The sequence below is a fragment of the Macrosteles quadrilineatus genome, unplaced genomic scaffold, assembly GCF_028750875.1.
Source record: "Macrosteles quadrilineatus isolate MER2022 unplaced genomic scaffold, UCM_ALF_1.0 Scaffold_1__1_contigs__length_201487025, whole genome shotgun sequence".
Lineage (NCBI taxonomy): Eukaryota > Metazoa > Arthropoda > Insecta > Hemiptera > Cicadellidae > Macrosteles > Macrosteles quadrilineatus.
The window spans coordinates 74,664,901-74,689,350 of NW_026542594.1; the positions used below are offsets into that span (position 1 = coordinate 74,664,901).

Sequence of the window (24,450 nt, forward strand, 5' to 3'; positions counted from 1 at the left end):
GACCTGTTACGTGAGGTGATACCGACTGACTGCCCGAGCTGTACAACTAACGACGGGCGGAGTGCAGGCTGCAGGGTTGGGTTACATTAGTCGTGTAGGACCTGTTACGTGAGGTGATACCGACTGACCGCCCGAGCTGTACAATTAACGTTGGGTGGAGTGCAGGCTGTAGGGTTGGGTTACATTAGTCGTGTAGGACCTGTTACGTGAGGTGATACCGACTGACTGCCCGAGCTGTACAACTAACGACGGGCGGAGTGCAGGCTGCAGGGTTGGGTTACATTAGTCGTGTAGGACCTGTTACGTGAGGTGATACCGACTGTCCGCTCGAGCTGTACAACTAACGACGGGCCGAGTGCAGGCTGCAGGGTTGGGTTACATTAGTCGTGTAGGACCTGTTACGTGAGGTGATACCGACTGACTGCCGGAGCTGTACAATTAACGACGGGTGGAGTGCAGGCTGCAGGGTTGGGTAACATTAGTCGTGTAGGACCTGTTACGTGAGGTGATACCGACTGACCGCTCGAGCTGTACAACTAACGACGGGCGGAGTGCAGGCTGCAGGGTTGGGTAACATTAGTCGTGTAGGACCTGTTACGTCAGCTGATACCGACTGACCGCCCGAGCTGTACAACTAACGACGGGTGGAGTGCAGGCTGCAGAATTGGGTTACATTAGTCGTGTAGGACCTGTTACGTGAGGTGATACCGACTGACTGCCGGAGCTGTACAACTAACGATGGGCGGAGTGCAGGCTGCAGGGTTGGGTAACATTAGTCGTGTAGGACCTGTTACGTCAGGTGATACCGACTGACCGCTCGAGCTGTACAACTAACGACGGGCGGAGTGCAGGCTGCAGGGTTGGGTTACATTAGTCGTGTAGGACCTGTTACGTCAGGTGATACCGACTGACCGCCCGAGCTGTACAATTAACGACGGGTGGAGTAAAGGCTGCAGGGTTGGGTAACATTAGTCGTGTAGGACCTGTTACGTGAGGTGATACCGACTGACCGCCCGAGCTGTACAATTAACGACGGGCGGAGTGCAGGCTGCAGGGTTGGGTTACATTAGTCGTGTAGGACCTGTTACGTGAGGTGATACCGACTGACCACTCGAGCTGTACAACTAACGTCGGGCGGAGTGCAGGCTGCAGGGTTGGGTAACATTAGTCGTGTAGGACCTGTTACGTGAGGTGATACCGACTGACCGCCCGAGCTGTACAACTAACGACGGGTGGAGTGCAGGCTGCAGGGTTGGGTAACATTAGTCGTGTAGGACCTGTTACGTGAGGTGATACCGACTGACCGCCCGAGCTGAACAATTAACGACGGGTGGAGTGCAGGCTGCAGGGTTGGGTTACATTAGTCGTGTAGGACCTGTTACGTGAGGTGATACCGACTGACCGCTCGAGCTGTACAACTAACGTCGGGCGGAGTGCAGGCTGCAGGGTTGGGTTACATTAGTCGTGTAGGACCTGTTACGTGAGGTGATACCGACTGACCGCCCGAGCTGTACAACTAACGACGGGCGGAGTGCAGGCTGCAGGGTTGGGTAACATTAGTCGTGTAGGACCCGTTACGTGAGGTGATACCGACTGACCGCCCGAGCTGTACAATTAACGACGGGCGGAGTGCAGGCTTCAGGGTTGGGTTACATTAGTCGTGTAGGACCTGTTACGTCAGGTGATACCGACTGACCGCTCGAGCTGTACAACTAACGACGGGCGGAGTGCAGGCTGCAGGGTTGGGTTACATTAGTCGTGTAGGACCTGTTACGTGAGGTGATACCGACTGACTGCCCGAGCTGTACAACTAACGACGGGCGGAGTGCAGGCTGCAGGGTTGGGTTACATTAGTCGTGTAGGACCTGTTACGTGAGGTGATACCGACTGACTGCCCGAGCTGTACAACTAACGACGGGCGGAGTGCAGGCTGCAGGGTTGGGTTACATTAGTCGTGTAGGACCTGTTACGTGAGGTGATACCGACTGACTGCCCGAGCTGTACAACTAACGACGGGCGGAGTGCAGGCTGCAGGGTTGGGTTACATTAGTCGTGTAGGACCTGTTACGTGAGGTGATACCGACTGACTGCCCGAGCTGTACAACTAACGACGGGCGGAGTGCAGGCTGCAGGGTTGGGTTACATTAGTCGTGTAGGACCTGTTACGTGAGGTGATACCGACTGACCGCCCGAGCTGTACAACTAACGACGGGTGGAGTGCAGGCTGCAGGGTTGGGTTACATTAGTCGTGTAGGACCTGTTACGTGAGGTGATATCCGACAATCTCAGATCGGATTGATCGCCGGACTTGTCTAATGACTTGTCCGACAACTGTTTAACGACTACACACCTTTTGTCCTCGCTCCCGTGTCACTCGCCGTGTTTATTTCTCAGCCTAAGAATTTACCTCGCCCCGTCGTTATTTCCAGCTTTCACCCATTACTCGCAGTGTCTACGAATCAATCTTACCCCTTCGCCTGGAATAATTCTCGTTTCATGTTTAACGATTTAGAAAGCTAGATTGGTAATGTGAGATGCAGTACTTAACGTGTTGCTTATATTGTTTTTTGTAGTGTTAGAGTAAATGCGACATGCAATTGATTTTTAGTAAACAATATTATGGTTAGAATATTATGTAACTCTCCATTCTCCAATTATTTACATCTTTTCAAAGCAATCGCTTGTGGTACGTATTGCCATTAGCTTATCTAAGTTCTAGTTTATTTTTGATTATCTACTTAATTTTAAATATTGGTTCCACTAGTTTCATTTTACAATGCATTTTTACAAGTAGATCCCATGTTAAAGTACCATAAAGTAATATAAGAGTGGCATGGAAAGCTGTTATGTGAGAAGAGATTGTAATCATCAAGGGTGTTTTGCAGTAAATTCCAATAGACCTTGCTTGAATGTAAAAACTTTATATCTGTAAAAATCTACGCCTGTCAGTTGTGTTTTTTAAAAGTGTCAACAATATAATTGTTTTATTAAACATTAACTGTAAAAAGTACAACTTCAAAAGTATTTTTTTCCAATTTGGAAAGAAAAATGCTGGGAAATCTATTGATCCTTTTAAACATATTATTCAATCATCAAAATTACTTTGCATTTAATTGTCGCTTGTTTTACTCACTCAATATATAACCCATATTGTCGTGACACCTAGTGCAATGATCATATGATGATCGTCTAGCTTGTGTTACACTTATCGTGCTGCGTTATGGTGAACCACCCCTTCAATCCCCGCCTCTAGTGAAGCCATTAAATCCATTAAGTAATAAACCGCCGCCAACATTCACGCTTGGGCCGTTTCTTTCAGAGCCCTAGCAAATAACTTGATTCTCCTTTATATTTAACATTTCCTGCTGGTATCCACCTTCAGGGATAACTCAAATATTTATTTCAAAATTAACAATTTATTTTTTAATCTGAAATGAAAGAACGTTAAATATATTTATTTTACAGTGACATAATTTACTGATATTTTATTATCTTACGTTTGTTATACTTTTTTGTAACAATAAATTATTAAAACTAATTTTAATATTAATTAAAAAGTAAATTACGCATTTATAACATAATGAATAAAACTGAAACACTAAACCTCGCACGTCAAAGAAGTTTACATAGCTATACATAGATATGCTTTTAAAAGTTGAAATTTGGTGACTGGTTTACCTTAGTATGATTCTAATATCAATGTTTTAATTGCAGGGATCTTCAAGGCAACAACCTTACAGTGGTTTTCGAAACTGACTTCGAAGGAATGTCCAGCTTGAGGATTTTGTAAGTTTCTTTATATTAATATGTATATACATTGTATTAAATTAGATAAGATACAAGCATATTTTGTTATAAATTTTCTGTGATCCAATAAAATCAATTGCATTGGCCAACCAATTACTTTCTTCAAGTTTGATTACTATATCAGTTGGACCAAGATTGCATGATTATGTGCTTAATTAGTTCTAGTTAAGTTTCAGTTTGACTTACCTAGGTTAAGTAGGCCTACTTAGTTTTGTAGCACTGTAAAGCAAGTTGTGGTCCAATCTACATACAAAGAGGCGGTCCGCTAATAATAAACTCAGATTAAATAGTTATTTAAGTATTTTACATTGATAAAATGTCCAAAGTTTCCAAATAAAATATTACTTGATTTATTGCCGATAGTAAAACGTAAATTACGTAAGTTTAACGGAGATTCGTATTCCCTAGAAAAGTATTTGAATTTTTCTGAGAAAGTTTTTAGTATAAAGTAAAAATGATCGCTGACGCTTCGTTAGGTAGGCGAAGTCCAAAGTTTTACCACCAAGCTTATCGGTCTCGTCGTGCTTCGTTGATTATTACGATAATTGTTGAAATAAATTTTACTGTAAGTACTTTACCTCTCCTGACTATTCGGGAAAGAAAGGTTGATAAGTTAATGAACATTTTTAAAAGGAACTTTGTAGAACAGATAAAAAATTCGGTAAATTCATAAAACGTTGGTAGCATTTGAATATTATCAGTTGTTATAAGGGTAGGCTTGGACACTGTAAACTGTAACCATACATGTCATTGAAGCACATATAACAGTAGTAGAAGCCGAACCAAGGCAATTTCTCGAATCTGAGTAAATATGATGCGTTATAGTCTAAAATGTAGATATCACGTGATAGGAAAAATGTAGTAAAATATCAATTTGGAATCTCTTTAAACAGAATGTATCCTGAAAATACTAGTACAGTATTCATCAGTACCATTTATAAAAAATACACGAGAGGCACGAGCATGGGTCGGAAGTGAGGACTGGCATGCAGCTTGCACATTACATGAGCTTTACTCGTATAATGAGAGGTGTTTGACCACCACACACACTCACACATTGATATGCATCACTGATGACCGATGATTGGGACACATGGACATATCCTACGTACGATGTCGTACTTGTGTCTTTCGTGTTACCCCTGCAGGTATATATTGATTATAATCCAAACTCAAAGTCTTATTTTGCTTTTGTGTTAATCGCACGTACAGGCAAGAAGTAAATTAAAACAATGTTTTCTGTCCGGGTGATGAGTTGTTTGGAAACACCATCTTTCATTATATTACCAACCATACTTTGTATCCATATGCTGGATCCACCGCATATACCGAGATCCCACTGATGCCATTGCACGTATGGACAGTTAGTACATCGCAGTGCGCTACATTCCAGGCCGTCGTCGGTACGTCACCACCACACCAGGCCCGAGACGCACTAACGGTCAACGATGATTTAATATCGTTGCTTTACGTGACATTTAGAAACCAGTTTCGCCATCGTAATTGCAATAAATTGCTTTCCATCACCATGAATTGGCGATCGCCATTCATTTTATTGGCCAGCTGTTCTTCCGCAATATAAATCGACGTTATCAATCCTTTGCTCTCGCAGTTACCGCCTTTTAGTGTTGCCGAGTCAATAATGGCGGGTTTCCTGCGTTTATCGATCGCCAATCCCAATCTCCAATGTTTAATATGATCACTTAGGTCTTCGGTTATTTCGCCCTAATATTATCTTTGCTTACTGTATTTCATAACGGAGCTTTCACTGATAGCCCCCATTAGGGTACAGTAGCTTAAATGAGAGAATGGCCATTTTTTTCAACATTTACGAATAAAATACTGTATAAAGCAAGAATTTATCAGATCGATCGGGAAATTGTAAAAAAAATAAACGGATTCTGTTAATATCTTTAAATTTTTGTTGTTATTATCTCAGTGCACAAACTTTCATTCTGTTCAAGTAATTAATACACCGAGTATTTTTTTTAAATTCATACTATCTCTAATAAACGGGTTTAAAATGAATTTATTTGTACAGTAAGTTAGATTTTTTGCCTCCAAATTCTAACTTGTGTCTCTCGACTTATATAAATCAGGATATGTGGAGGGGTGTGGGGATGACTATAATCAGATTATTCTAGGTCCAGGTCTAGACAGGAATGTTCTGTAGGCCGCCGTTAAATCCACGTTTATACTCTGGCTGGGCCCGATACTGTAGATGCTAGATGCTAGATGCTAGATGTGATCCTAGAGCCAGTTCCAATCATCCTCACAGTGCGAGATACCGACTAATGGATGTTTCCCATGACCCTGGGTCGTGTTTAGAGGCTCTTTTATCTGATTTCAAATTCCCGAGAGGTGTAAAAGGATACTTGGACTGTGATTTTGTCATAAGCTTGTGAAACTCGTTAAACATCTGTAAGATTTGTGTACATTAAAAGTTTCTAGCTGTAATAAGTATTGATACATAAAGATGCATTATTTAAAAGAGAATCCAACTATTGGGTTTAAGTATAAATTTGACACTGTAGTATTGAAGATATAATGTCAGAAAGTGAACATAAACTTTAACAAACACTTGTAACGTTTAATTTTGAAATAAAACATTAAAATACGACTGAAATGTATACAAATTGTATAATTTGTAAAATGATGATTAGTTAATAGAATAATCGTTGATAGTTTTTTCATCTTTTGAAATCATAAATCACAACGAATTTGTAGTAAGATCTTAGTAATTATTTTGGCTCTTACGAAATTTAATTTGTACCCACAAAACATCTCGCGTAGCATGTTTTTGCACACAACTGCATAGTCAGGTTATTTTATTGTCTTTAAATGTTTAGCCAATACTAAGCACATTTTAATTTCACCACGAGTATTTTAGCATTGTCGCTGCATTAGCTTTGAATATGTTTTACCAAAGCACGACAAACCCTGTGCACTCTTATTTGCTTTCAGTTACTTTTAAGTTTTGTTACATATTTTACTTTGCTCCGCCGCTTGTCGCACTGTGCTGCATGGTTGCATGTTTACAGGCAACTGACGGACAACCAGATCCACACCATAGAGAAAGGTGCCTTCCAGAACCTCGAGTCTCTAGAGCGACTGTGAGTATTGAGTATTATCATACTTTCTTTAACTACATAAATCTATCATAAGTAGGGCTACAATATTATAAAATGCGCTAGTCCTTCGTTTGAGGCATTGTTTTGTATCTATAACCGTTTGTTTTGTGGTTTGGGGAGACCAACTTACTGCAGTTATGTTCTCTTAGGTATCGTATTTTTCTAATACTAAAGTATATCATTAATATACATATCATTGTACATTTGAGGTGTTTTACTTCTGGTACCATTCATCAAACTTAACAAAACAAAATGTAACCACATACTTAAATTACAAAGTGCATTGCAAAATCCTGCTAACTATGTCCGATAGGTTAACGGTGTTGGCAACATTGCTGTAAAGAATAATAGCCACTATAGTAGACCTAATAAATGACAATTAATCGTTGAAAATGAGGAGCTATCTTTTCAATCACAACAATATGGTTCACAGTGTAGTTCAGTGAAAGAACGTTATCGAACTACTTAGATCTTAGACCGTAAATTGAACTACTTTAAATTATATTTGGACTGACACTTTGCCCCCTAACTCGACAAGACAATAGACTGGATTTTAAACAGCTCTCAGACCAAATGGTCAACCGTTTCTCTACAATCCGTCACAGTAAATAGGTCTGACCACTTCATCATATACGATACCATCTATAGGCCCGCCCTCGCCAGCCTACTCGCTGCAGGCACTCGGTCATCATATAGCGATCACTGCCGACGGGTCACTCAATGTTTTACCCAATGTATACTTATTGACACACTCCGTGTTTTAATTGTAAAACAATGTGTCGTATCAAGCTATATTTAACTCATTAATCACTGTTAACAACATTTTCCATAGTTGGGTATACAATGTGTTTTGTGTTATGTAGCTAAATAGTTAAAGGGCTCGCCTGAAAATCTGAAGCTTCCCATTTCGATAGGCCTACTGAAAAGTCTTTTTGAGGGTTCGGACTCGTCCCAGCTTCCTAGCTCCCGAATAAAGAACAATCTGATACAACCCAGTCAGCATAAAAATTGTTGGATAAGAAAATAAATTGTTTCAAAATTGTTTCAAAATGGTTTCGAAATTGTTTTAAAATTGTTTTAAAATTGACAAATTTGGAATTTTGTCTATATTAAAATGAGTTTAAAATTGTTGTACAACAATCTCAAAATTGTTGTACAACAATTTCAAAATTGTTGTACAACAATTTTAAAATTGTTATAAAATATTTTTGAAGTTGTTTTAAAACAATTTTGAAATTGTTTTAAAATTGTTGTATAACAATTTTAAAGTTGTTGTATAACAATTTTAAAATTGTTGTATAACAATTTTAAAGTTGTTGTATAACAATTTTAAAATTGTTGTATAACAATTTTAAAGTTGTTGTATAACAATTTTGAAGTTGCTTGGAAATTGTTTTAAAATAGACAAATTTGGAACTTTGTTAGGGTTAATTTCTATTTGAGTTCATAAATTATAAGTACGCCTATAGCAACTAATTAAATATAACATTAATTGATTAGTTTACTATCAAAACAATGGTGAATAAATAAAGACAAATAAGTATACTGAAATTCTTCTATTTGAAGAAAACAAATTTAAAAAAGTAGAGAAATAATACAAACACAGTCTATTACATTCTGGATTAAAAAAGTAGAAATGGATGCATGGATATAAAAATAAAATATTCATGGACAAACTTTAAGTTCTCTACCAATAAGCACAGAATAAATTATTATCTTTTCAATTGCAAAGTTAACATTGATATATAGCAATCATTAGTTTGCCCAGGCCTAGACCTAATTATTTAGGAGGGCTTTTATAAACTAAGTAACAAACAATGAGGTTAAAATAGCAGCAAATTATCATCATTCTAGTTTATAAGATTTAGATTGCTTAAAGCATACAACACAATAAATAAATATGGGGAACAAAAAAATATTGAAACCCAAACAGCCAACAATATAAGACAAAGATACATGAAATGCAAGGACATGATTTTTTGAGACCAAGTAGGCCTGTGTGATGATACAAATTTAATGCAAACAACAATGCTCGGTTTTGTCAATTGAAAGATAAAATGTCCATAAAAAGGATTTAACTTATAAAATAACACTGTATATTAATTTGAAATTTAATATGAAACTGTAAACAGTTTTAAGGGAGTAGGCAACGGCCAGCGGCAAATTGAATCTTCAAGATAAAAGTACAAGTTGAATTTAACAGCTAATATAAAACTATTATTTCCATGATCAAATAGGTTTGGGATCTAATGATAATTACCCTAGTAATAAATAAATAAGTTGCCAAGGAATGTCAGTGATACCTACAACTTTTATGAGCTTTGCTACTGAGTCATAAGTTTTTTGAAGTACTTGACTTGATGTGATTGTCAAGATAAAATATTTATGGCTTTGAGACTGCTAATGTGGTTTCTATTGCATAATTACTCTATAGTAATAACTGACGAAAATGTAAGCAAACATTTGATAAAAAACCTTTTATGTTCTTCTAACAAATTTTTATGTCATACTTAAAATGGCCCACACAACTATTTCCACAAAAACAACAACAATTTCCATTAAAAACTACCCATATTTACTAAAAACAGTACATTTTAGTAAAAAGATAAGTTCATTCCCGGATTTCCCGGTTCGTAGACACCCTGACAATACATTATTTACACATCATTCAAGCGTCGGCGGCTTCATGATCCTCATCTTCCTGTTCTTCAGGTGCTCTTTGACATCCTGCCCTAAAATTATAACACACAGATTAATATTATATTTCGTTACTAGGGACTCCTGAATGTTTACAGCAACAGCTGTTACGTTAAGCAAATGGCATTATAGCAAAAGCTAGTCTAGAATGTTGAAGTCGGCTGCTTGACTTAACAAAACGAAAACTTAATTTCTAAAAAACTGAAACCCTAAACTAAAATTGTGTCTTTGACATTCCCTAGTTCTCAAAATTATCTTTCTTTCGACACAAAAATTGTGAAAATCCATCAAGTGGTTGATTCAGAATCGTGAAATAAAAAAACCCTGACAAGAATTAATGATTGTTGCAGTATTTGTCTGAGATAAAGAAAATCACCTGAGCTTTAGTATAACAATATACTATCGAAACTGAAGCATCCGGAATGAAGAGAGAAAGCTAGTAGCACATTGCTTTGTTAGCCTATGTTTTTAACCTCACTAAGTGAATTTTGTAATACAAATTATCACACTATACATACCCTTTCTAAGTCTTTGATTTTAATTGTGTCTGTGCCAGCCATGAAGCAACTGATTTCTCTATTTTGCTTTGTTCAATGTTGGCCCATCTCTTCTTCGTCATTTCTTCAAAAAACAAAATGCATTTAATAGAACATTGAAAAAAATATTTTCTGCAATTTTTGTGGGGTTAACATTTCTCAAAAATTATATAATAAATGAATAGCCTAACATGTATGTTTGCACTCAATATTTTTTTTTATAATTTATAAGTCTACAAATATTTTAAAATAGCCACTTTGTTCTAAATTTCATAAGGATTACAAAAATATAATAATATAAGGAAGTAAATTTAACCATAGCTAGGAATCTGGCCAATAATTTACATCAATATCACTACCGGACCTACTTCTTCAGGATCATCAACCGGCCCTTCAAAATCACTTAAATCTTCTTATAATGCACCACGTATATCACTACTTTTTATTTTTAACACTAAAACAATGGAAACGTTTAATAAAACACATCAGTCATCGGTGCGAGGTTAACCAAGTTGTTTACAAATACGCACGTCAGCTGTCTGCTAAAATATTTTCGGAACTAAAATGAAAAGCGTATAGAAACAGACATCAGGAGAAAGCTTAGAATCTGCCGAAAACAATACCAATCTCGATCCAGTTCAATCCTGATTAAGTCAGTCCCAGAGCCTTCGCCATAAACGATGTTTGTGTGTCGCAAAAGCGACGCATAACACCACGGCGGGTGTGTTGTGCGTCGATTACGCGACGCTTAACACTCGGAGGGTTAAATTTTGAGTTAACCAAGTTTCAAGGTCTAGTAAGTTAACATATTTGTAAACTTAACTTAATAGAGTTGAAAAACCCCTGCAGCCCTTAACCCTCCGAGTGTCCATAGTTTAGGCCTTAATGTCCGCCTATTTTTGGCGCATATGCAAGGTTTTATTAAAACGGATCTGAAAAGCTTAAAACAATGTTAATTCTACTGTTCTATATAGCATTTTGTTTGGAAAATCATGGGCTTCAATATCATACATAAAGCCTAAGGAATATTTGTTTAAAAAAAAATTGTTTAGGTAAAAATAAAAATTATTTTGGAAAAATTGAAAAAAAAAATAAGTTCGAGCTCAATGAAATTGTATAAATTATAGGCCTATAAATATTTGAATAGCCACTTTGTTCTAAATCTTATGAGGATTACAAATATATAATAATATAAGGCAGTAGATTTGCAAATAAATAAGTTATGGGCAAAAAACAGATTTCAGTACATAGCGTTTAGCTAAGAATGCATAGCCTAACCATAGCTAGGAATCTGGCTGATAATTTACATCAATACCACTACCTACTTCTTCAGGATCATCAACCAGCCCTTCAAAATCGCTTAAATCTTCTTATAATGCACCACGTATATCACTACTTTTGATTTTTAACACTAAAACAATGATAAACATAATAAAACACATCAGTCATCGGTCCGAGGTTAACTAACCTGTTTACAAATACGCACGTCAGCTGTCTGCTACAATTACGATCGGCTCGGAGAACATAAAGCGCTTAGAGACAGACCTCTGGAGGAAGCTTAGAATATAATGAAAAGAACGATACCAAACTCGATCCAGTTCAATCCGATTTTGTCAGTCATAGAGCCTTCGCCGTAAACAGTGTTCGTGAGTCGCTGCAGCGACGCATGACACTACACAAAGTGTGTTACGCGTCGCTGCAGCGGGGTTAACACAACAAGTTTAAAAATAAGCTAACTTAACTTAAATCAATCCCTAGCTGATGTAACTTAGCTAGGCCTAAGCCTAAATACCTAGTCATATTACTTTTAAGCAGTTACCGCATTAGGCGACAGGCCCTACAATGTCATTTTCTATTTGAGTTGGGGACGCCACCTAAGTGAGTAATTCAATTCAATTATGAGTTTATAAACTTAATGTTAGATGCCTTGTGTAAGTTAGGTCTAAGTTATTTTAGTTTTGGTTACTGTAAATCCAACTGTATCATTTAGCAACGACCATTTACTAAAAACTCAACGGTAACTTACAGTTTCAGTAACATAGCCTGTTATATTTATGAGAAACAAAAGGAAATTAATTAGAGTTTGCTCACATAGGCTAGGCCGATTCTAGAGATGGGCCATAATCATGTTACCTACCAAATACCTATCAAAGTTATTGGTTAACTTAGACCAGGAACTATTGGAGTAGGCTACCTCTATTTCATTTTAGGTTAGGCCTATACGTCAGTTTAGAATAACTGAATCACCACTGACTGAAAAGGCCTAAGTAAGTTATAACTCACCTTGTTTGCTGCTTAAGAAGCTATGTAGGATAAAATCAGTAAACTTGATGCAACTTATAACTTTTTAAACACAAACAAAATGCCGTGATGCCCGTCAGTCGTCAGCCCGTGATCAAGATCAAATCAACAGACTGGAGACTGCTGTAGTCAGTGAACTGCGAAACTCTGGTAGAGTCTAGAGTAGATGATACTTGTAAGAATGTTAAAACTCTTCCAGTATACTTATACAATTACAAATAATAAATAATTTATTTTCACGACTGTTAACCTGTTGTTATTAACCATTAAACTTATACAGGTTCCGCTTTAACTTGAGTTTGGTAGTCTGCCCCTCCTCCATCATGACTCTTTCACTTGATTTTACCACTATCGTACTATCTAATCAAAATCGCGGGGAGCTGTCGTTGCTGACGCATTGGCACATACACACAGCACGACACACTGACTATTATCCTACAAGTATAAGTGTCCCATAAGGAAAAATAGAAAAAATGCGCGAACGATTTAAAATTTGGGCGAAAAAACACGAAAATCATTATACTGTAAATCTTTTTACAAAACAGACTATTTCAAGATTATGGATGGCCATTGTAATTTTTGTAACTAATATTACTGAAAGGAAAGCCGCTTTCATAAATATAATATCCAGAACATTTTGGTTTTAACATTAATTATTATTTTAATGATTTTTAGAAGTTTCATTTAAATTGGTTTAAAACAATTTTAAGATTGTTGTAAACTTATATCAATACAATTGTGATACGTGTTTTCGAAACATTATTAAAATTGTTTCAAAACAATTTTAAAACTGTTGCAAACTTATATCAAAACAATTTTGATATGTGTTTTCGAAATAGTATTAAAATTGTTTTAAAACTATTTTAAAATTGTTGCACACTCATATCAAAACAATTTTAATATAGTTACTAACCATCTATATTAAAACAATTTTGAAATTGTTTAAAACTTATATTAAAATTGTTTTATATCCAAACTTATTTTGAAATTGTTGCAAACTCTTTTAAAATTGTTGTACAACAATTTTTTTGGCTTTTCAACAATTTTTATGCTGACTGGGAAGTAATAGTAACAAAGTCACAAATCAACTCCATCGTCTCTCACTAATCTTATGCTTGTGTCACGACTGTGTAGCGTCCCATCTCATATATTAGTGGTACTGTATAGTGATGTAATGGCGTGGAAATTAATCCTTATGATCAATAAGATGATCAAACATTTTGTAAATTGATTAGCTTCTCTAACAAATCAAGCATTTACACAAACACGTAAATGTTAAGCAAGGACGTCGGGTTTTCTTACAATTTTTATGTATGTTTGAAATCCCGTTAGAAAAGGTATAGTTCCCACAAATATACGCAGTTACTCGATGTGTTTTCTAAGATGAGGCTATGCGAGTCACATAAATATACCGGAGTCTTTGTGTGAGACCGTAAACTACCGAGTGTAGGGGAGACTCACTCAGACCAATGGGTTGTGGGTATAAATCTGCCTACAGTGATCCAACAGGTGATGTATGGTGAATACATGCATTACATTCACACTTACACTTACTCGTCTGCAACTGTATATTGTACGTGCATAAGGGAATTGGAAGTGGTACAGAGGGACAATCCAACCAACAGTTTCAGTGTATTAAGGGAATTTCACCTATGTCAGTAGACAAGGGAAATTCTACTGTATCAATGTAAAATAAAAATTCAACGTTCAAGGAAGACGATAGGCCTATTGTAACAGTTTATAAAGGAAACGTTCCCGCAACACAAGGACTACATACTATTAAAAAACTACCAATAAACATTAAGACATTTATGGAAGGGAAAAGTTTGATGTGTACATTGTAGCCTATTAATAATGTTAACGTATTAGGGGAATAAATTATAAAATTTGATTTTATTGATGATTTACTCCCTTACAATATTGTCCACTTACTAAAATTAAAAAAATGGTCTGATTGACGGTTAAAATTACTTAAACAATATATACTGCAATTCTATTCAATTCAGACAGTTGGCCGAGTGGTTATAGTGCTCGCATTCAAATCTGGCGTCGCTGATTCGATTCCAAGCGAGGTCGTTACTGGACCCAGATGCGATTTGTCGTTGAACTACCAGTTCATACTGTATATGCTATCTAACACTAAGTTCGACGTTTAATAAATAAGACCGGTATCTGGAACTTGCCCTACAAAAAGACGTAAAAATACCAATCGCTTAAATACACTACTTTAAATAAATTACACATTTAAGGATTGATAATGATTTGAAGTCGTAAAGGATTTATTAAATAACCATAAAAACAAAAAAATGGAGAAAAAGTACTTGTACTTTGATTTACTTAGACTTGTACTTAGAGTTCTTTCTTAGCACTCATTCTTACAATGAAATAATGTACGTTTTTACAATACTATTAATAATTTTTTTGAAAAAGAAATTCCCCAATGACGATGTTATTTTTGAAATTCAAACACTCTCTCCTGTAGGATATAATGAGTTATAGAGTAAACAAGTTCGGCCACTGTTCGCATTGCAAATGTAAGCGATGCGAGCTGTTTTGGTCGGTCGGGTGTTGAAAGGCCGAGTTATTCACTGCTGACTCTTGTTTATCCAAACATCCCGGTCAGCATTCTCCAACTTATGGCCGTAAATCCTTCATTTAAACTGCTCGCCGCACTCAGACGAGTAAAAACAGAGCGCTCGTTGTGTGCTTACCGGCGCACTGACACACCGCTCACTCCTCAATGTTATTTTTATATTAAAAGTATCAACTCAATCTTATCATCTAAAACTGATATTTTATGAGACATACCCCTACCGCTGCGGACTAAACAAATTTCCATTACCCTGGTTGGATTATCATTAACGTATTTCCTTAAAATCTATTCCCTATTTAAGAAACGACAATTTCAGTGAGTACGTAGGTTTGTTGCTACAAGGAATGTTATACAGTGCAAATGTTATTGACAATAAAACAATCTACATTTAAGAAAGAAACAATTTTCTCTGAATAATTCCAAGAGAATATCAAGCAGGATTTAAATGTTGAAGAAAACTATTTAGTGAATTAACACCGTGTTGCAACAAAACCTGCCAGAAATTTTAAATTCATACTAAATTGATCACAACATTATTACCCTCTTACTAGGCCTAGCTGTAAAAAAAAAACAGATTTCGTTTCTAAAGTAGTAAAACTCTGTTAATTATTTATTTAATTTTTGTGTGTAATTGAGCATATGTATATGTATTTATTGCGGACTTTATGCATCTCGATTAGTAAAATACCCCCGCCGCAGCAAACCTGCAGACTAAGCGAATTTCCATTTGACTGATTGGATTTACACTGAAATGTCTACTTAAAAATAGAACATTTATTCCCTATTTAAATAGAATTAGTTTAACAAGTACTTAGGTTTGCTGCATCAGGGAGGGTAAAACTGTTCTTTTTTTTGTAAAATGTTAATAGTTAGTAAGAAATAAAAATATTTTTCAAATTTGATCAAAATATGTTCATAAACAAGCAAACTACAACAGTTTACTTATTCTCCATAAGAATAACATTGGAATTTTAAATTTACAATTTTTTGGAATTTTCTCCGTAACCATTAGGCGCATAATAACGCTTCAATATACTAAATTATTTGTTTTTTTAAGCTCTACAAAATGGTTTGAAAAGAAATTGCTAAATTTTATGTTTTTTGGGTAAAAATAGGAAAAACCCCCCGTAAACCCCCGTTCCCATGGTCCGATCATGCTGGATTGCGAACTCGTTCGAATAAACGTAGGTTTACACGTTTGTACCAAATTTCATCAAAATCGGATCATTTTTGCTCGAGTTATCGTGCTAACGGACACACATATATATATATATATAAATATATAAATATATAAATATATATATATATATATATATATATATATATGAATTTGAACGGATGGTGTTTTTGGCCTCTAGGGACCTCAAAACGAAAAAAAAATCGGTCCCGCGTCCAGGTCTTACCATGAGTACTACGGTAATAGCTTATTCCCTATATGGGAAATTCGCTAAAACAAAGTTTAGCCTACGTACTCTTTGCATATTCCCAGCTTTGGCTGCGTTTTGGTATTAATCTTGTTATCTTGTTAAAATACTTTCTCAACTGTTGACGGGATCAGATTCCAGATTCCGAAACGTCGTGAAAGCCTTGTCTCTAGGATATATCCGCAATAATCCATTAGATTATGTAAATTGACAATGCAATCTAATTTAGTTAATTTTCCAACATATTACCTTTGACTATTATTAATATAACTACCAATTAATATTAATATAAGTATCTAATAGTCAATGATATTACTGGAATTTTCAACTAAAACGTTTGATGATAATTGTAAGAGTTTTATAGTTGAATTAACATACATTAATATACAACAATACCGGATAGTCATCATCTCCAATCGTCTCAGCAGAACACGTGTTGGGTGTAAGCTCTGTTAACCGTATCCTGGTAACACGAGTAATCATTGTCTTACTGTCAGCTTCGTCTTCGTTCGTCCTTTGTATCCTTACTCTCATCAGGATTCATTAAATATTCAAACTGTTTAGCCTATATCGTTGTATCAACGGAACGTAATAGTACTCTGCTCATTTGTCACGGCTCATTGTCTTATGAAATGTGTTCTTATATTATTGGTTTCATGTGAAATTATCTTACATTCCACGTAGTTTTGGATGAGGACAGACAGATCTAGACATTTCATTCTCTTTAGAAAATAAATTAACTTAGTAGAATTGATCATTGGAAGAGTCAGCCAAAGTAAATTACTGACTCCTGTAAAATACACCCTAAAATGTAAAACAATACTTTGCAAGCTTCAGTGTCTTCTACCACTACCAAGTGTGTAGGAGTGATAGGTGTTATCAGCCAGTGATTGATGTCCGTCTATCGTCTGATTCCTACTTGCACTAATGTCTTCCGATACTGTTGTTGATACCTGGAATCGCTCAGCAATCTCACCCATTAGGAAGTCGTACTTCCTTCGTGTGAAATGTTTCTCTCTTTGGTGTGAGCTGGTAATCGTAATCAACATTAGAAATAATATTTATATCATACTAGCTGTTACCCACGGACTTCACCCCGTTTTACCTCATACGAATTAATCAAATTATTGATTGATTAAGTTAAGCTGAAATAAACAAAACATTAATACAAACAAATAAGTACAGCTGAGGTATTTTTAACATTAGGTACATGGAAAGTTCTCTTTAGAAAGGAATTACGACCTTAAAGGGCAATTTATGAAATAATGGATAGTTTTGCGCAAGCTTTCTCATCATGACGAACATTTTAAGTATATGGTTTATTAGGCTGTGACTTGTAATTTTCTCAAAAGTTCATGGGTACTTTGGGCTTTATATAAAGATATTTTACTTGATATTTTTAAATTAATTTTTTCCTTGATTTGTTGAAATTAAAGATATGTAAAAAAAAAAAAAATAGCCCCTGTGGTTGTATTAAAGTAATTAACAGTACATTCGCGAATATGTGTGCATTTTAGAAGCTTCATTGACTTATAATTACGTTTAAATAAAAATAAAAATTGAAACCGTACTATTTAGCAGATAAGCATTAGCTCAGATTGGCAGATATTATAAATAAGCAACCAATCCACTGAATTTAAAATTTTCTAAAATGTATTATAAACGTACTTTTGAATGTAAAAATGTGTTCAAATGTATACTTTATTTATATAATCGATTACAGAGTAAAAAATGACGATTGTAGCCTACAACGCCACCCTCTGTAGGGTTTCACACAACAAATTCCCCTACGCCAGTGCGAGGTGAGATCAGTCGTGTACGAGTAGAAGGGAGAGAAGTGGCGGCAATGAATCCTATTGCTTCCGGAGTGACGTTTGATCCGGGGGTTAATCGTCTAGAAACGTGAGACAAAGGAGAGAAAACGCCTCAACTCACCGACGTGCGGCCTAAACGCATCAAGGGGCTCGGAGCTCAGGACAAAACGTACGACATGTTTTATGGTGGTAAAATAGCACCTTTAAAGTTATCTCAGTTACATTAAAATTACATTAAACTAATAAAATCTGACACCAATTATTGCTACTTTTTATTCTCATTATTTTAAATAAGTATATTTTTATATTGGGTACAAAGTTAGGCACCATTAATATATAATATATTTGTATAGTTAACCTTCAGTACGGCATGACAGCGACGTAATGAACCCCGTGAGTTGGGCTCGTAGCATTAAACATTCAATCGGTTCACCTGAGATAACGACGTCACGCCAGATTAAGCTGTCAGTTATTAAACTAAGTCTCTCGCCGGATGATGCGATAGTGAGGGAGTCCACCCCGGGGTAATATCGTCTTGGATAATCCCTGTGTTTGCCCCGCAATCTTAGCAACTCCCGGAAATTGGCCCTGAATAATTATCATCCCCTTCCTCCGGCGCCAACTAATATTTATAAGCTCCTTCTTTAATTAACGCTTTGTTGATTTTGATCGGAACGATGAAAGATAGCCGCTCTTATTGCGATTTTTAATCCCGCCGTTTTATACGTTCGGGTAAATATTAAAGCGGAAACGGTCTTTGTCGATGATTATGTTTTGAATTATGGAGGAGCGCAGGACTGAGTCGGTAATGAAAACATTAATATCGTGTTTGTTATGATTGTATCGAGACGTAGGCGGGGCCGCCTCCTCACAGCTGCGGCTCCGAGCTCGGTGCAACTTGCAGTGTGCAGTGTGCAGTCTACTGTTACTATGTAGGAAAATAGTATATTGCATTACTAGCCCGGCAAATGGTGTTTTACCGTGCGAGCACGACAGTTCCCGCGAGAGGCGTAGTCGAGTACGTAGCTTACCGGGCGAGTAACGTACGATACTTTACATCATAATTCAAAGAATAATTATTAGTTTTAAACTCTTATCACAATTTATTTAGGACATAATATAATTTAACTTATTCGATTTTTTTATTAGAGAAAATAAAATAGACCGTTGCAGTTAGCTGTTTATTTCATCAGGTGACTAAGTGCACGGTAAAAAGTTACCAAATGTTATTTTTCCGTGTTTAGGCACGGTTAAGGGCAACTTTACAGCCTATCAATACGGATGGGAAAGTACCTGTTTCTGTGTAGTATGATGTAAACATATTTGTGTTATTTTATGACTGCAAGAAGTGTTTACAAATTCACTAGGAATTACGAACAAAGTATTCAATTTGAATATTGAACCATTAAGTTGTATTAACACGATCCAACACATATAATTGTAACAAATAAAACAACATTTTCTTATATCCATGAACAAGATAAACTACTATTCCATTGTCCTTCTTAAGAAGAAAAGTCACTTGGATACACAGATACATTTGACATTTAAGGTGGGTAAAAATCTCTTTAGCTTTCACGTACATGTATTACTGCAGTATTAGTAATTTAAGGTTAACCTACCAGGAAGCCTATTAAAGATTTTACGTTTCATTATCCCGATGGGAAAGTCGTGTCGGCGGTTTTCAGGGTCAAAGTTAATTGGATAAAAATGTATGAGGCGTGCTGAGTGGATCACTGCTGACACAGCGAATCAGAAACAGCAAACACAGATAGCAGTGTGAGATGCAGCTTCTACCTGTGAGAGTTGTACTGTGTACCGGATACGCGGTCATCGACTTTTAGATACTGAAGTAGAATCTCATCTATATGGATCAGATGAAGCAGATTTTTTATTCAAATTGAACATGGTTGAATGAACCTGTCACAAAGTGTGATACAACCTATAGTTCTATTGTCTACCTTAGTTTGTGATACTTAAAAGATGAAATGGTTATCAAAAAGTTGATCAGCTGATTGAGGTTGACGTCGATAAATGAGTAATTGACTTTCGCGCACTGTTTTGGTGTCTAAGTCCAACCTTGTTCCTATGAAAGCTATACATCAGTAACTAAATATTCTGCAATACTTGATAAGCTATAGCCAAACAAGCTATACAAAATATCATCTTAGATCGTTACTAAAACGATTCATGTGGCAACACTGTGAATCTGCCTTAGATAGATGACATATGTACATAGGATATGCTTGTAGACAACCACACTCACTATTACTACTACTGTAGCCCTGACTGTACCAGTAGTCATTATCATCTGGACCATCTCTCTACCTGTAGCCACCAGCCAGGTGTACGGCGCTGCCTTGGCCGCTTATCTGTTATCTCTGTATTTGCCGTCGTTATCGTTCACTATTGCTCAAATTGTTTCACTACATCTCTATCGACTCGCGCTCCAAACGGTTGCGTCACTGCTTATCATGTTACCTGCGTCAGTTTTTATTCTGAGAATGAATAGGTGAGCAGTTCCAAGATTAATTTTGCCAACCTCTAACTAAAGCATTGCATAACAGACAGATAATACTGATTACTTATATTAACGTTACAGTTGGATTGCAGCCAAATTCTTTAAGCGTACAAAATTACTAATAATTTTGAATTTTTATCTTACTTCTTATACTTGTTGTGTGTCCATAACGCATTAAAAACAAAGTCTAAATGTGGTAATTATTTAGTTTTTGGCAATCCAGTTAAAATATATATTCAGATTCTAGATTATTTCTGTTGGTAAATATGTGTACAGTTCAAAATTTTTAAATATGTTTTTCAAGTATTTAATTTGAAATACTTTGTTCTTTTATTTATAAGATAATAAAATTGGTTTTACAAAACATCGATATATTCACAACCTTCTTACCGCCATAAAATGTGTCAATGTTACTTACCCCCATGAGTCGTTTTTGTTGTGTAATAAAGACATCGGCAAGAAAACATCTTAGTTGGGTCAATGTATTTCGGACCTGTCACAATACACAATACTGCTGCTGATAGGTCGGTGTTGGTATTGGATAGCCAATATAGACTCATTGTTGTCGTGATCATATGGGCTGAGGAGTGTCTACAACACAATGATACCATTTACCAGCGCCTCCTTATATCTCCTCACTCGTCCAAACAACTCTTTCTTACCCCCGCACCCCGCACATAGTGTCATTCTAATTATAACTGTATCTTCAAATTGTCAACTATATTACTCAATATACAATTTCAATGATCATTGCCATTGTCTTCACTCTCACCTTAAAAAATCCAATTACATCTAATTTTCGTGTTTAAGTGATGGATATTTTTATTTTTGTTTTGATCTCTATAATCAGTTAATCATAGTAACTTATTTGTAAACCTTCGATGATGACTTTCATGGTCCGATGATCAAGGACACATTTTTTGCTGGAGTAAATTTTTAACCATAATAAAAACTACACAATTTCTCAATATGAATCTGACAAACTTCTGAATATATTTCAACATTTCAATAAAAAAATTACACTTTGTTGCGCAAACAACAGTCTCTATAATCCTGGTGTTTGAAAAACATGATTAGAATTAGTTTCAAATATTTGTCTACAGTTCTTAACAGGTTTCAGTTTAGTCTTAACACATTTCAAATGAAATCTCAATTCTATTCTTACAATGTACTAAATGCATAACACTGAAATTTAACGTGACCAAGAAAAGGCGTATATATATAGTATTCATCAATTTATTTTACCTATCCCACGAATCAAATAATTATACTTGTATAATAATTGTTTTGATTATTTTGTATCTTCATGTCCTTATATATGTGTGCCGGGGACTGCTGCCACGACACATGCACTGTTGTCACCAGCTCTGATACTCATGTAAAGACTATGTCAGATAGAACACCTCATCCAACCTCTGCTTCTTGTATATTTCCGTAAAGTAACCAATACCTGCATAACGTGTACAATGATACAGTAACAGAGCAGATTTGTCTGATCTCGCTGTCTCCAGTGATGTAGATTGTTGATGGTAGACCGCATACTTGCGTGCCGCCATTGGAACGTGAAACATGCGACTCTAATTTGTTGCAGTTAAACTGTAGTTCTTTCACACGAGAAAAACAATGGCCTCTACAAATTATACGTTGCATTAGTAAATAGTAATTTTGGCGTTCTAAAAACTACTCCTGATTTATATGCAAATTCGCGAGCGTTTGTTTTTTTATGCCTGGCCTTTGTTGTAAGTCAAAATCAAGTTAGCAAAAATTACTATATATGTGGTAAAATTAATTTTTCCACAATGACATCTTGAGTACGAAGTGTTCAAAATTTACTCATAAAGTAATTTAACTCAGCGACTGTGATATATAATAATCTTGTGGATTACATACTCTGGTTTAATAATGGTGATGTAATCCAGTAATAATGTAGATTGTTAGTACCAAATGTTCAAATTTCTACTTATAACAGATTTGAATTAAATAATGATTCCAAATGTAATACGTAATTTTAGTGGCAAGTATTTCTTTTTATTTATTTTAGATTTTATGTCATATTATTATAATTTGCATTACATATGTATTGCTATTCGTTCTGGCTAATTAAGTTCCGTAGACCATGGGTCAAACATGATAAGGGCGTGACTTGCATGTCCCCCACCCCACTTGTTAACTAGCCTAGACGCTTCCTTAATAAACTGGACTTTGTAGCAGCAAGACGTGTATTATTCAAGACCCATCATAAGACATTTTATAATGGTGATTATCGCGTTAGCTGGCAAACATACTTGATTTGTATGGCTTGGAACACTTTTTGTGCTGATTATGAAATGATTTAAACTAACCAAAATAATAACATTTAATTTTAGCATAATTAATTTCTTTCATTGTGATAGTGGGTTTATATTTATTAAGGGAATTACTATGAGTATATAAAAGAAAATAAGGGAATTAGACCCCGCCCTCAGGCTATAAAGTATCTAAAACAACGCACTAATAACACAACCCCAAGCAAAGCTGGAAAATAACAAAGAAAAACTATAGCCTACGCAGAAGTTCTCAGGATTTTCCCACGTGAGGACGGAATCAGATCCCCGAACTAGAAACGTCGTGAAAACATCCACAACCCCCGTCGCAGGTCCCGTTTTGATAACGATTGTATAACTGTTACGTAGGCCTACTGTTCAATGCATGTATATCAGTCCCCCTCCACTACTGCACCCAGGACACGTGCCTTCATGTTAAACAAACGACGTCGTCGCTGCTCGATGATATTGCAGTTTGAGCGCTCAGGGTTAATGGAAAAGTGAAACAGCGATCTGAGTCTTGGCCGCAATATCAGCAATTTGAGTATCTCACAGAATAAAGGGGAGAAACAGCTACTGTAGGGATGTGAGCGTCGAGTCATCTTGTGTAGCCTACATAATGCATTGAACATTACGGTTTGTATTCGGGATTCAGGGTACATAAGCTGTCATGCTAAGTAAGTAATGAGAACCGTAGGCTTATGTTATGACGGTAGTCAACATTTAAAATTAGCTATATGGATAATATTTGTTGGGAATAACATCTTAAACGCATTACATTATTTCCAGTAAACATGATTTGTTATAATGCACGATCATAATTTGTATTCACATATCATCTTCACCATTGTAAAATTGTACAGGCCAAGTATAAATATAATCAGTCATTGAATGCCCGTTGGCACTACAGGCAATGTATGAAATTAAGCTCATGTAATACCGTAAGTGAGTTAATAGAATGCCCATTGGCACTATAGGCAAAGTATGAAATAAAGGCCATTTAATTCCTGAAACCAGTTAATAGAATGCCCGATGGCACTACAGGCAAAGTACAAAATTAAGCTCGTGTAATACCTGAAGTCAGTTAATAGAATGCCCGATGGCACTACAGGCAAAGTACAAAATTAAGCTCGTGTAATACCTGAAGTCAGTTAATAGAATGCCCGTTGGCACTATAGGCAAAGTATGAAATAATGCTCATGTAATACCTGAAGTCAGTTAATAGAATGCCCGTTGGAACTTCAGGCAAAGTATGAAATAAAGCTCGTGTAATACCTGAAGTCAGTTAATAGAATGCCCGTTGGCACTACAGGCAAAGTATGA

The 24,450-nt window shown here is 36.1% G+C and overlaps 1 protein-coding gene and 1 long non-coding RNA gene across 2 annotated transcripts in view; one reads left to right on the forward strand and one right to left on the reverse strand.

Annotated features, from left to right (window-relative positions):
* The window catches only part of LOC128983609 (protein slit), a 383,814-nt gene that overhangs the window by 145,357 nt on the left and 214,007 nt on the right, over nt 1–24,450 (forward strand). Inside the window, exons 2-3 of the mRNA XM_054402968.1 lie at nt 3,715–3,786; nt 6,849–6,920. Coding sequence (XP_054258943.1) covers nt 3,715–3,786; nt 6,849–6,920 — 144 coding nt within the window. The remainder of the gene's footprint in view (nt 1–3,714; nt 3,787–6,848; nt 6,921–24,450) is intronic.
* LOC128983610 (uncharacterized) lies at nt 9,532–12,616 on the reverse strand. The gene is made up of 3 exons (XR_008489878.1): nt 12,455–12,616; nt 10,154–10,256; nt 9,532–9,670 (listed from the first exon to the last, which is right to left on the reverse strand). It is a non-coding gene; the product is annotated as an uncharacterized LOC128983610 (long non-coding RNA).